Source organism: Barbus barbus (genome assembly GCF_936440315.1).
Source record: "Barbus barbus genome assembly, chromosome: 31".
Taxonomy (NCBI): Eukaryota; Metazoa; Chordata; class Actinopteri; order Cypriniformes; family Cyprinidae; genus Barbus; species Barbus barbus.
This window is the reverse complement of record NC_136759.1, coordinates 4,986,652-5,001,616: the sequence shown is the minus strand read 5'-3', so window position 1 is coordinate 5,001,616 and position 14,965 is coordinate 4,986,652. Positions and strand designations below refer to the sequence as shown.

General features: G+C 37.6%; 2 protein-coding genes across 4 annotated transcripts in view; one reads left to right on the top strand and one right to left on the bottom strand.

Annotated features, from left to right (window-relative positions):
- Positions 1-501, bottom strand: part of LOC306851432 (uncharacterized protein) — a 53,927-nt gene extending 53,426 nt beyond the window's left edge. Inside the window, exon 1 of the mRNA XM_079387653.1 lies at positions 103-501. Within this exon, the coding sequence (XP_079243779.1) occupies positions 103-113 (11 nt within the window). The 5' untranslated portion in view covers positions 114-501. The remainder of the gene's footprint in view (positions 1-102) is intronic.
- On the top strand, positions 479-3,321 carry LOC306851433 (uncharacterized protein). 3 transcript variants are annotated; one of them, XM_079387655.1, is made up of 5 exons: positions 479-667; positions 779-833; positions 1,227-1,421; positions 1,753-1,829; positions 2,036-3,174. In XM_079387655.1, the coding sequence occupies exons 3-5, from the start codon at positions 1,419-1,421 to the stop codon at positions 3,003-3,005; spliced, it is 1,050 nt and encodes a 349-aa protein (XP_079243781.1). In that variant the 5' UTR covers positions 479-667; positions 779-833; positions 1,227-1,418; the 3' UTR covers positions 3,006-3,174. The 3 variants fall into 3 exon arrangements, with proteins under 3 accessions (XP_079243781.1, XP_079243780.1, XP_079243782.1); XM_079387654.1 differs by lacking the exon at positions 779-833 and having other exon boundaries at positions 498-667; positions 2,036-3,210; XM_079387656.1 differs by lacking the exons at positions 779-833; positions 1,227-1,421 and having other exon boundaries at positions 498-667; positions 2,036-3,321.
- Positions 3,322-14,965: the final 11,644 nt, after the last annotated feature.

The following is a 14,965-nucleotide window of genomic DNA, read 5'->3' as shown; positions in this document are numbered from 1 at the left end:
AGACATGAAATCCAGACTTAAAATCCAGACTTAAATGTAAACATTAAGAGCCAACCTTTTAATAAGCATGAAAAAAAGCTGTTTATATAGGCCTAACCTTACCTGTTTAGCATCCATGGCCTTGACGGCAACCACAAATGTATGAAAAAGTCTAAATAAACGGTCAATAAACTTCCCAAAATCCTGTTCCAACTGACAAAATACTAATATAATAACTTTTGAATACGTTTGGCTGAAACAATGACACAAGTTTTTAACTAACGTTAGCCTACTTTCACTTTCGCTCTCTTCAGATGCAATTTTGTTGAGAAACACTCTTTATCGCCGATTTATTTCTTTTCTGTCGTCTGATGATTGAAATTCAGTTAATACAGTCAAATATGACAGTAGATTCCGATGATCTAAAGGTCTAAATCCATCGTCTCGTCTGTCTTCCTTGGAGCTAGACCCTATGCGCTACTTGCACACCTACTTCCGCGTTCTTTTCAATAGGGCTCAGTCAGTTCCGGTTTAGCAATGGCTACGTTCTACACCCGCGGTCTCCAAGATCTCCCACGGATTAACGTTACTGACGTGCATCGTATTTGCAAAACAACCAAAGCTCCATCCAGCAAGCTGGAGAAAGGCTTTAAATTATACGCAGCCTCGTATATACACGGTTACGAAGGTAAGCAACATTTAATGTTAATCAGCTTTCAGTGCTAACTGTTAGCTAACTGTAAACAAACAGGAATGCCTTAATTGTTTTCATCATATGTGCTTGTGTTATTGCTATCAGTATCAAATAAAGACAGGCTGTCAGGGGAAGTCTGCGTTAGAGCCTTGTGTTACAGGTCAATGAGGAAGAATGAGGCACCACACAATTTAATAGTATGCTAGAGACATAGGGTTCACCGTTCTCCAAAACCAGTTCAGGTGTTCAAGTGTGTTCAAATGCCTTAATGTGTGTTCCGAATTGTTCATGTGTGTTCATTTTCTTGAAGTATTACAAATAACAAGGAGGTTTTGCAGAAGAATCAGAATGTTGTCAGTCTGAATTTGAAATCCGTATTTCTTAAGATACCTGTGTGGTTCCAGTATGAAGTATTACATAAACCCAGAGTAGCCACAGTGTATTCTGCTCCTACAAAGCCACCTTGGTTATTGTTCTACTAAAATTAACATGCTACTAACTTGGACTTTATTGGCAAGAAGTACAAGTTAATAATTATATTATTTATTTTTAGGTTGGACTCAGGGATGTTTCACCTGTGGTGCTCACACACAGCAAGTGTTCATGTGTGGCAGGCACTGCTTTGTGCAATCATACGGTTGCCTTGCTGTTTCAAACTGCCCATTATTCCCAGCTTAATTTATTTGTTGTACCCCCTGTGCTTAGTTGCACTGAAAGAGAACAATCCTGGCATAAACCACGAACAATGGTAATTTAACATCAGAAATTTAGCCTTATTTATAAGAAAGTATAATCACAATATGTGGCATTGTTTGTGAAATTTAGACTAAAATCTCAGTGTAATTTTGACATCAGGAGCATCAAAGTTCAATTTCAACCATTTATTTCACCATGATTTCAATATTTGACATGATCTTATTCAGTTCATATTAAAGATATCAAGGTTACATTTTCACAGAATGTTCTTTACATTATGCAGGGTAATTTTATGTAGAAACTGAATTCTTTTAAAAGTGCAGTTTAAGTTTATAGTTTCAGCTTTGTTGTTCTCTCTAAGATTATTTACACTTGTCTGTCAGGGCGTGAAACCAGGCCCCATCAATGCCATGGTCATCACAAAACCTGTAGCAAATCGTTCTGCACAAGGTGGAGTGAGGTAAGTTCAGCAACCACATTTTTTTTGTTACAAGGATGCTGAGAACAAAGATACTTTGCTGCATTTCATTGCAAGGCTTTATGCTGTTAAAGTGTTTAAGCATTTAAAATAATACATAAAAATTGTAAAAAACTATAGAAATAGTAATTAAAGTAATAACAAATGTAATGTTATCAACAATAATACAGCTAAACATTTTCCTACAGAAGTGGACTCTACAGAGGGATGGTGGGCCCTTTACCAGATTCATGCATGCTTAGAGTTGAGGAGGCATACGCAGAATTCAGCCCTGAGGACAAGCCACTTGTTACCACCATGAACATGTCACCTGACAAGCCACTTGTTGAAAGTGCATTCGGGTTGGTCCAGGAAGGAAGCGTATTGTCTTACCAGCAGCCTGTCTTAACATCACGGTACATCACACTACACGATGCCCCATCAACTCCACCTTTGCCTCTTGAAGGATATTATCTTGCTCCATCTAAATGCATGTTTGTTTGCACTGAGGAGGAGCTCTTACACCTTCAAAGTCTAAACACACCATTAGATATGGCTCAGAAAATTGAAGAGGCAACACGCGAGCAAAGCTCTTGTCCTGACTGGCATCAGCTTCGCAGATCAAGAGTAACCGCTTCCAGGTTTCGGGAGATATGCCATGTCAGAGGCCTAAGCTCTGCAGAGTCCCTTGCAGAGCGAATCATCAGAGGAACCCGACAGACAGCAGAGATGAGAAGAGGTGCTGAAATGGAGTCAGAGGTAACAGTGGAATACAGCAAGTTGAAAAATGTTAACTACTCACCCTGTGGTTTAATCATCCATCCTAATGCTCCCTGGCTTTGTGCATCCCCTGATGGCGTAGTTTTCGATCCCACTGACAATCCTCAGTTTGGACTTGTTGAAATTAAATGTCCTAATGTCAAAAACATTGTTGACTGCAAATATTTGCAAATGGACCATGGATTTCTCACCCTGAAAAAGAGCCATTGCTACTATTACCAAGTGCAGGGACAACTACTGGTCTCAGGAATGCAGTGGTGTGATTTCATGGTGTGGGCCCAGGAGGATTATTTTGTCCAGCGTATCTACAGTGACATTTCAGTGCACAAAGTTATCAGAGAGAAGGTGGATTATTTTTACTTTTACACATACATGCCAAAATACTTGTCAATGAAATAACTGAAATTTTAAAGAAGTCAGAGAAATTAGATAAATCTGTAAAACAGCACTCAAACATGTTATTAAATATGTTTTATTTGTACAATGTCTGTTTCTTATGTTCAATTCCATTTTCTCATATGTACAATGTCAGTTTAATTTACAGTAAATTCTATTTATCTTGCTTGTCATAACAGTTTCTTCTTAAAATAAACATAGATTGAGTTAACATTTATTGAGAATGGCAATTAAACAGTAACAGTTAGAGTAAGTCATAAATATGGAATAGCTTTCCAGTACTTAAAATAAAAAGTAATCTAAGATTTGATTTCATTTGATCCATGTCTTAATTAATGCCTTGTTTTGATAATTTGACAACAGACATGCAACTGTAAAAAGTTGATTAATGTTAGCACTGTGGGAAAGTGTGACACCATCAAAAAGTTTGTTTTGTTTGATCCTCCTGATGACCCGTTCCACGTGCACACGCAGTCTCGTTATTGCCTGCGTTTCTTTCACCTGATGTGCAGGCATCTGCTTTCCCCTGGACAGAAATGGTGGACAGTACACTTTGCAATTGACACAGTCACTAATCAGAAAGCCTTTATCAACCATAACTGCCATGTCTTCTGTCAGTCTTTTTGTTATCCCACACTGTTTAAAGATCTCCCTGTCACTCACTGACCCAGCATAAAGCTGAGAGACGAATGTCACTGGACCATGAGGAGCTATTCCAATGAGGCCTTTCATTGTGCAGTGAGATTTGTAATTTGAGTACATTTCACTTTGGAGAAGTGGTGAGGATGGTGTTTGACATCTGATCTCAGTGCAGTCAATGATGACCTGTGTGTCTGGGAAAAAAAAGTCTTCTGGGAGGTTAGATTTTACATCAGCTGCTGAAAGCCACACACACACTGATCCCAGCAGGTAGTTTGTCCATGTCGCAATTATTCTGCTCACTGTGGAAGGATGCATATGGAAACGGTGTGCCGGGTCTCTCTCCTTTAATCCAACTGACAGGTAGACAAGGAAAAGTAAAAACTCATCGATTGGTTGCAGCAGCTTGTAACGGTGGTGCCTCCCCTGGCTTTCTACCAGATTAATTTTCATTTAAGTTTTTAAGTTCGGGCGCCAGACAAAGATAAAACTTTGTCAATTTTTTCCTCCGGATAGCTCAGAATTAAAAACCACTGATTACAAAAGATGCAGTCTGGGAGACAATGAAGCACATACCAAGAACCCATAGTTCATGTTCAAAAGTGTACATTTAATTCCTTCGACAATGAATTTTATCCACCAGACACATAACATTAATCCTTGTCATTTACACTACACCATAAACAAAAACAAAACAATGTACCATTCACCAATTTCTTTCCAGAGGATGACGAAAACTCAGTCCCACACGAGCCACTGGCAAGTTTAAGCGCACTTCAATATTTTTCAAAAACAGTTCAAAATGGGAGAAAAAAACAACAACAACAATCCCGTTCAAAAAAAAAAACATAATAAAAAAAACTGCTTATGAGCGTGAACAAATATGTAACTGTACGTGCGGTGCAAAAAGTCATGTATGTATGGCGTTTGTGTTTGGGGTGAGTGCATGGGATTTGTACCACGTTTTCCTGGACTTCGTCTTCGCTCGAAATTCCCGGATTTTTCTGGAGAGTACCTTTTGTTTGCGCAATAGATCCCAGAACGATCACTGTGGCGTCAAACCCACGGAAGCACAAACCCGTGCCGGTGTTATGGATCAACTGGGGATCGTGTTAACTGGGGACATGCGCGTGCACGCTAATAGTTTTACCTGAGTTTCCAGCAGACGTTGGACCTCCACAGATTCGTCACAGGGAATTTTCAACGGAACAGATTTCAAAGCTTTCCACATTATTTGTGAATGTTTTGTATTATTGGACTTATGTATGGACTTTGTATTATTGTATTATGTTCCCCTGTCCATGTTCAAATGTATCTGACGCGGTTTAAGGGAAGTCTTAATACGTTTTCAGGTCACGTCTCAGACCACGCCCAGATTAATTTGTTTAGGCTATCTTAAATTCGTTTCAATATATATATATACAGTGTATATATATATATTCTAATGACAATTGTACATTCATTAAATAAGGTGTTACTTTGTTTCTTTGCAACGCGTGTGTAGGCAGTTGTTCAAAAATATTACTTAATTTGTGTAAATGAATTCGAGCATCAATATTGCTGTGGTCAAAAGAATGTCAAGCATTTCATTTTCTTTCTTTTTATATTGCTAAAGAATGAGCGATAAACAAGCTATAGTTTTGCATTATGCATATAATTTCGAATTAGTGACAGATAAAATGCAGTGAATTATGCTGAATAGGGAATGTTCAACAAACGTATATACATAGTTAGGTGTTGAGGCAAACACACACACACTTTTACATTTATTCATTTAGCTGACGCTTTTATCCAAAGCGACTTACAATTGCTATATATGTCAGAGGTCGCACGCCTCTGGAGCAACTAGGGGTTAAGTGTCTTGCTCAGGGACACATTGGTGTCTCACAGTGGATTCGAACCCGGGTCTCTCACACCAAAGGCTTGTGTCTTATCCACTGCGCCATCACCACCCCACTTTTAATAATACATAGCTTAAAGCATCTTTACATAAAATGCTTTTTCTTTTTTTTTACTATGAAGAGAAATCTGCTGTCAGAAATGACTGTTGATGTAATGTCCATATTGCAGAAATGTACAGTTTTATAATAGAGGTCTGTCAAGTCAAGTGAGGTCACCTTTATTTATATAGCACTTTATACAATACATATCGTGTCAAAGGAGCTTAACAGTGTTAAATACTGAAATAGTGTGTCAATGCAAAGAAAGTTCAATTCAGCTAAAGCAGCTCTAATATGAGGACAATAGTAAACAGTCAGTTTCTCAGTTAAAGTCAGTTCATCGTTGATTCAGTGCTCAGTTTAGTTGTGCTGATGACTGTCGAGGTGAAGAGGTCTTCGCAGGGGATCTGTCTGTAGGGCACATCTTGTCCTGGTCTCCACTGACATTCAGAGATGTCGTGGTCTTCTCTAGGAGCTGATCCACCATCTGGACTGGAAACGGGCTGGATCTGGGTAGTGAACATCATTCAGTTAAGCACAAACATGTTTAGGCAATGATTGTGATCATAATGATTGCAATATAAGGATAATTTAGCAGTTTTGCATGTTGATTCGGAGTTGGGATCATAAGTTTTTTTGCAGGGGTTGTTATCTCTTCACAGGTGTTAGTGTCATCTAAAATCTTCAGAAAGGCTGAATCCAAATGTTAGTGAGGTTCTTACCACTGAAATGAAGATAACTGGCATAATTCAAAATTATGTATATATATATATATATAAAGAGGCCCACACTCATTATTTATGAAACTGACAGACTTCTTTGTCATATTTTTAGTTCAAGAAGTCTGCAATAAAGTAAATATTGGTTTTCCTATTCTAAATAATGTTTGGGAGAGAGGTATCATATTTGTGTACGATGCCAAATGATTATGAGGTTAGTGATGTATACTGTCTTTTGCAATATTAGCCATATATGTAATTATTCATCATCAGAGTATCATGCTCTGCCTGTCAGTCATGAAAAAGTTGTGGCTGTTGAGTGATTGTCACAGGACTTTCATAAAAAAGACAGTATGGAAAATAGAAAAATAAGATATGAGGCAGTAAGAAAGATCCTACAGCATGGCTCACTTTTATTAGACGCCTGTCAATCACTTTGTCACCTTAAAAATGTAAACATTCCATACATGTGACATATATCGCTCACACATATTGTGGAAAAATGCCTTCCTGTGTTCATCACACATACAGTATTAAAGAGTTTGGCTTGAATCCTGCTCTGCTCATAACATGTTTTCTCTACGGTCGGAAACACAAGCATAGTCTGGCAAGAGACCAGGCCTGTATGTAAAATGAAAAGCAGGAGTCGTGAACTTAGAATTAACTTTAGACAAAGTGTTCTCTACATGTTCAATGAAACAGAGTCACAACATTTATATTCAAACACCTAACTGAGCATAATATACAGTACAGACAAACGTATATAAAATGAAGTTAATTTAATTGATTATATTACTATAAGAAACTGAATACAGCATTGTTCTGAAAAGAGTTCTAAGCCAATGCAAAATGTTGATTTCTGATCAGTCACAAATCCATGATGAAACTTTATGTCCAGGGAAGAGTATACAGAGGCACCAGAGCTGACTGTACAAGAGATCTCAGATAATAAAATCAGCAGAGCAAAATCACACAAACTCAAGCCAAAGTAGCTTATCTCTGTTTTTTTCTTCACACCCCTCCCCCCTCTCTATATAATCACTCAGAAAAGAAATAATTTGATTAAGAACAATCGTAAACTCAATGAACAGGCTTGTCAATAAAAAAAAAATATTGACTTTGCAATTCATGTTTGTTTTAGGTCTACTGCTAATTTTAACTTAATCTAGGCCCATATCTGTTCATTATAACACATGACAACACACTACAGACACAATGTGATCCAGTAATATTGAAAAGAAAATACTTCCATTTGTATTTCAGTTCGTAGTAGAGTTTGATCATCCATTGAAACTAATGTCCCATGTTAAAGTGGGCGTGGTTGTGAGCGTGACTCCGGAGCATGGTAAACTTCCCAAAAACCGCGGGACATACACAGGTACGGACATCGCGGAATCAAAACGCTTTATTATGCTTGATGCCAATGTATACAACTGGTGAAAAACGTTTTTTAGTCTATGATCCGTAGAATATCTCAGTGACGAATCTGTCGCCGTCTAACATCTGCTGGAAATCCAGGTAAACATTTTAGCGTGCACGCGCACACCCCCAGTTAACACGATCCCCAGTTGATCCATAACACCGGCAGCTGGACCAGAGATACGGCATGTAACCATATCAGCCACTCATACTCCGGCTTCGTTGTCCGCTTCAGGAAATCAAACCACCTGTTCCGTTCACTGCTACTTGTTTCCCCTTTTCGATCTCCGTAGCAGAACGAATTCACTCGTGCATCGGCAGATCACAGCAAAAGAGCACACAGCAATAGAGCACACAGCCACCCACACCCTCTTACGCCACCTCTCATAACGAGCCACGCTCTCACATCAGGTGCGCTGGAAACGCACTCGCACCACCTCTGCTGTCGTCACATCCCTTCGTCACTTCTCCATTCCCCTTTTAAACAGTCAATATCAATTTGCTGTCGAGACAACCAGTTAATTAGTGGCTACACGTTACGTTTCGCCACAAGCTGTCTCTGGAAAGGTAAAACATGCATGAAAGTTAAGTTTGTATAAGAACATTAAACTCAAAGTCAGCTTTATTGTCAATTCTGCCACATGTACAGGACATACAGAAGGCTCAGGAATGCTACAGTAATCATGATCCATCGTTACATCCATGGGTATGGGTTCGACAGATACCACTTCAGCAGGCCTCTCTCTCCTCTCCCACACACTGGACCGCGACGCTTTAACGGCGTAATCATTCCAGGCAAAAAGCACTGGCACAGCCCCAGTTACTAACTTTTTTCGTGCCTCTGGTGTTTGCGGTTCAATAATCTGATCACTGCTAAAATGTTTACTGCAAACCTTAGAATTGCTGGTAGGACAAAAATCGTCTCAGCGTATGTTCACAAGCCACCGTTTTCTAAGGTCCACATCTGAAGGAAAACTGAAAACTTAAAGTTCCGTTGAACTTTGCAGAAGATGTACACAGCGGAACACAACAGTGTACGTTGTGTACATTCTGCTGTCTCTGAAATCTATAAACACACTTTTTTCTGAACATTTCCTCCAAACTCCAAAACAATGGCCGACAAACCGGAACTCAGCGAGCCTATTACTTCAAAGCGGAACTAGTTCTCTTGGGTCAAACCTAATGGATCCTCTAAATCACGGATATATTTTTGGCTCATTGCTGAGGAATATTCTGAGCTTGCTGCTAATGTTTCAATTTCTGCGGCACCCTTGACAGATCATTGTCTGATTTCATTAACTCTGACACCAGCAATCAAACATACCATTAAGAAGGACTATTGGAAGTTTAATGCAGAACTTTTAAAGGATAAAGCTTTTTGTTGTCAAATAAGAAATTTGGTTAGTGAGATTAAAAATGATTTATCTTTACGTTCTAGCGGGATTAAATGGGAGTATTTAAAATTTAAAACAAGGGAAATTTCAATTCGGGCTGCTAAACAAAAAAGCAGAGATTTGAAGCAAAGGGAGCTAGAGTTAATTCAAGAAATTAATTCCTGTTGTAATACACAAGAAATGTCTCAAGATGTTGAAAAGTTACTCTCTCTTCAAGCTAAATTAGACAGTATGTATCTAATGAAAGCACAAGGAGCTTTTGTAAGGTCTCGTGCAAAATGGATGGAAGAAGGAGAGAAGAATACGGCTTATTTTTGTCAATTAGAAAAGAGGAGACAGCAAAGTAATGCAATTCATAGTTTAATCATTAATGATGTGGTAGTTACAGATCCAAAATTATTATCTGAGGAAATATACTCATTTTATAGTAATATTTATTCTTCATCATACTCTGAAAATAATGGTAAGGAATTTCTTGAAAAGGTAAAAGATTTTATTCCACAAATTGATACTGAATTTAGAGAAATTTGTGATGGAGACCTGAGATTAGAGGAACTTGATTATGCTATTAAAAAAATGCAGTTGGGTAAATCTCCTGGTCAGGATGGTTTGACCACTAATTTTTACAAATTCTTCTGGGAGGATATTAAAGATTTGTTATTTGAAGCTTTAAAGGACTGTTTTGAATCTAATTCTTTACTTCCAACTATGAAACAGGGGTTAATTATTCTTATTCCAAAATCAAACAAAGACAAAAGAATTATTGACAATCTGAGACCGATTACCCTACTTAATGTTGATTATAAAATTCTTACATCTGCAATTGCTAATAGGTTAAAATTTAGGTCGAGTCAAATTATAAGTGAAACTCAATCCAGTTTCATTAAAGGAAGGTTAATACACAACAACATTAGACTTGTCTTAGATTTAATTGATTATGAACATTTAATTAAGGATGATGGGTTTGTTTTGTTTCTTGATTTCTATAAGGCATTCGATACTGTAGAACATAAATTCATTTTACATGCATTAAAGTATTTTGGTTTTGGTCATAAATTTGTTAAATTAATAGAGATGTTGTACATAGACATAAATATTTCAGTATCGTTACCTTTTGGGACTTCTAAGAGGTTTAACATTAATAGAGGTATTAGACAAGGGGATCCGACAAGTCCGTATTTATTTATTTTAATAGCTGAACTGTTAGCAATTTATGTGAAAAATAGTAAAGATTTCAGGCCTTTGAATGTTTTAGGGACTCCGTTATTGATAAGTCAATTAGCAGACGATACCACCCTGTTTCTTAGCGATGCAGAGCAGATTCCAGTTGCCATTAATCTGGTGTCTCATTTTTCAAAAGCTTCTGGTCTGCAATTGAATCTAAAAAAGTGTGAGCTGATGGCACTTCATAATCATGCTGAATCTCATTTGTTCAATATTCCTTTAAAAAATGAGATAAAATATTTAGGAATTGTGATTAAAGACCCTAAAATGAGAGAAAAACGTAATCTGATGGATAATATGAAAAAAAGTCCAAATATTTTAAATATGTGGGTGGGTTCAAAGGGATATCTCTATATTTGGAAGAATTCTCATACAGAAGCACTTTCCAGGTTGATTTACCCGGCATTTTCTTTGAGTATATCTGATAGTTGGATAAAAGACATTAATCAAATTCAGTATAAATTTATCTGGAAAAATAAACACCATTATATAAGAAAATCAGATATAGTGAAGCCGATTAGTGAGGGAGGGTTGAACGTAATTGATTTCGATGTAATGAATGGTAACGTTACCCTTAAATTGAGGTGGCTCCAAGCCTTCCTTAGAAATAAACATTCAGTTTGGTTTAGCTTTTCCTCTAAAATTTTTTATTCTTTTGGGGGCATTGATTTCCTTTTAAGGTGTGATTTTGAGCCATTGAAATTAAAGTGTCTTCTTCTTCTGAAGGTTAATGGCGGTTAGCAGAGCAACTTAAAGGCCCATTCCCGCCACCTACTGGACAGGAGGGTGAAGCGCATAATAGTAGAGAAGTCTGAAACCAGAAATTATATTAATCAATCCTGTTTCTTTCAAATAGATAAATAATTCATTATAAATTATAGATTGCTTTGGTCCATCTCCCAATAAAATCGGAAGTGCCAAATGATTTATCCCCAAAGAAGTTAAAGCTTGAATTAATTTTATGTCTCACATTTAATGAGTACATGTTCTACTGTTTCTGCTTGACCACATTTGTCACAATCTCCGGATTCATGCTTCCCTATGCAGAGCTGGGTTTAATTAACAATATCCATACTCATTCTTGAAATTAATACATCCTCTTTCCTCTTTCCATACCTTCTTCTTTTAACACCAAACAACGTTTTCCTGTATGCAATGCAAATGGATACATTTTATTTCACTATCCCACTCCTTCTGCCATTTCTTCCTTATTTCATTTGCTATTATACTTTTAACTTCTGTTTTACTTAAAGCCACTTCAACCTCAACTTGTGAATGTTTCAAAGCCTGTTTAGACATATGATCTGCCTCCTCATTTCCTTTCAGCCCCATATGATGCGTCAGGCGTCACATGATTAGGTGTGTGTTAAGGACCTCAACAAACTTTGCTTACATTAAATTGAATTCAATATAAAACAGGCAATTAACTATTTAAACTTGTCTTCTAGTGTGCTTTTGTTTTCCCTAAATGGTTCTAAACGGTACCAGATTAGGGCTCTTAACAATAAACACAAAAACCTGACACAATTACAGACATGTCAAACTGGAGAGAAAGCCTCGCATCTGCACATACTGTGTAAAGGGTTTCACACAATAAGGTGATCTCAAGAAGCCCTTAACAATTCACACAGGAGATAAGCCACATGCATACCCACAGTGTACAAGGACTTTCACAGATACATCACATCTCACCTGTCACATGGATATTCACACAGGAGAAATGCCATTAATCTGTGATTAGTGTGGTAAACAATTCGGTTCATCGTCAAATCTAAGCATCCGCGTTAAAACCCACACAAAGACAAAGCCTCGCATTTGCCCAATTTGTGGAAAGACTTTTACCCGACTGGACAACTGCAAAAAAACATCAGAAAACACACACCACTGCCAAAAATCTAATGTGATTTGAATGTAACAAGACATTGACCACAGCCTTCCAATTAAAACGTCACCAAATCATTCAGGTTGTTCACGTGCACTCACTGTGGAAAGACTCACACAGAATCGTCAGAATCTAGTGTGGCAGTGCTCCCTGATGTGCTGCTTAGTTGGATTTGCAGGCACTATCCCACAGAAGACATAAGTCTGCTTCAGTCTCTGTAGGTCCGTCTGATCAACAACTCTAAAAGCTGCTGACAGAAACTTGCAGAAAGCACTGTGCAGTGAATGGTGCTCTGACACACTCTCTGGAGAACCGCCGCATGCAGTGGAACAAGTCCAGCTTGACGTTGATGTCAAGTCAAGTCAAGTCACCTTTATTTATATAGCGCTTTTAACAATGTAAATTGTGTCAAAGCAACTGCACAATATCAAACATATCACAATATCAATATCAAACATATCACAATATCAATATCAAACATTGGCCTCTGGCCAACAAACCAGCAGTTCAATTTAACTGCAGCAAAGTCAGATTGTAAGGTCTCAACTAGTTCCAGTGGTCATTTGGTAATTCTGTATGTTGTCTGAGCGTTGGCATCCTCTGAGGGGTTGGCATTATCTTTTCTCAGGTGTTCGGTCATCTCAGATCATTTAGGGGTTGGATCCAGACTGAAGCTTCTGTCATTCCTAATTACCACGGGATGTTAATCCCGTGGCAGAAACAGAGACAAATAGAAACATAATTAGCGTAGCTGCTGTTCCATACCAAGCTAAAGAAAATTAATAATGTACATTTGATCAGATATACTACAGTACAAGATTATAAAATGCATTATGTGAATGCTTGGCTAAAGAGATGTGTCTTTAATCTAGATTTAAACATAGAGAGTGTGTCTGAACCCCGAACGTTATCAGGAAGGCTATTCCAAAGTTTAGGAGCCAAATGTGAAAAAGCTCTACCTCCTTTAGTGGACTTTGCTATCCTAGGTACTACCAAAAGTCCAGAGTTTTGCGACCTTAAGGAGCGGGTTGGATTGTAGCGTGGTAGAAGACAAGTTAGGTACGCAGGAGCTAAACCATTTAGGGCCTTATAGGCAAGTAATAATATTTTGTAAATGATACGGAACTGAATAGGTAGCCAGTGCAGAGACTGTAAAATTGGGGTAATATGATCATATTTTCTTGACCTTGTAAGAACTCTAGCCGCTGCATTTTGGACTATCTGTAGCTTGTTTATTGAAGATGCAGGACAACCAGCTAGCAGTGCATTACAATAGTCCAGTCTAGAGGTCATGAATGCATGAACTAGCTTTTCTGCATCAGAAACAGGTAGCATGTTTCGAAGCTTGGCAATGTTTCTAAGATGGAAGAATGCTGTTTTTGTAACATGGGAAATATGATTTTTAAAGGACAAGTTGCTGTCTAATATAACACCCAGATTTTTGACTTTAGAGGATGTGACAGTGCATCCGTCAAGTTGTAAATTGTAATCCAAGAGATTCTGTGTATTGTTTTTTGGTCCAATAAGTAATATCTCTGTCTTATCTGAATTTAATAGGAGGAAATTATTGGTCATCCAATCTTTTAAATTTTTTACACAATCTATTATCTTAGATAGTTTAGAAGTTTCACCTGGTTTTGTTGAGATATATAGTTGAGTATCATCAGCATAGCAATGAAAACTAATCCCGTATTTTCTAATAATATTACCAAGAGGCAACATGTATATTGAAAATAGAAGAGGACCTAGGACTGATCCTTGTGGTACTCCATACTTTACTGGTGATAATTGTGATGACTCTCCATTTAAATGAACAAAGTGGTAGCGATCGGACAGGTATGATTTAAACCATCTTAAAGCCTGCCCTTGAATACCAATATGGTTTTGTAGTCGATCTATGAGTATATCATGGTCTATAGTGTCAAACGCAGCACTAAGATCAAGTAATACTAGCAATGAGATGCAGCCTTGATCTGAAGCAAGAAGCAAGTCATTTGTAATTTTAACAAGAGCAGTTTCTGTACTATGGTGAGGCCTGAAACCTGACTGAAATTCCTCATAGAGATCATTTTTTTGCAAGAAGGAGCACAATTGAGCAGACACAACTTTTTCTAAAATTTTAGACATAAACGGAAGATTTGAAATGGGTCTGTAATTTGCCAGTTCATTAGAATCTAGTTGTGGTTTCTTAATAAGAGGCTTAATAACCGCCAGCTTGAATGGTTTTGGGACGTGACCTAAGGCTAACGATGAGTTAATAATATTGAGAAGCGGTTCTTCTGCTACGGGTAACAACTCTTTCAGTAGTTTAGTGGGTACAGGATCTAATAAACACGTTGTTGGTTTAGATGTACTGATAAGTTTGTTTAGCTCTTCCTGTCCTATAGTTGTAAAGCACTGCAGTTTTTCTTTAGGTGCGATGAATGAAGCTGAAATACTAGACGCAGTAGAATCTACATTTGTTATTGTATTTCTGATGTTATCTATTTTATCAGTAAAGAAATTCATAAAATCATTACTATTAAATTGTGAGGGAATATTTAGATCGGGCGGTGTCTGTTTATTTGTTAATCTAGCCACTGTGCTAAATAATAGCCTTGGATTGTTTTGGTTATTATCTATGAGTTTGCGGATATGCTCTACCCTGGCAGCTTTTAGAGCCTGTCTATAGCTGGACATACTGTTTTTCCACGCAATTCTAAAAACTTCCAAGTTAGTTTTTCTCCATTTGCGCTCAAGAATACGA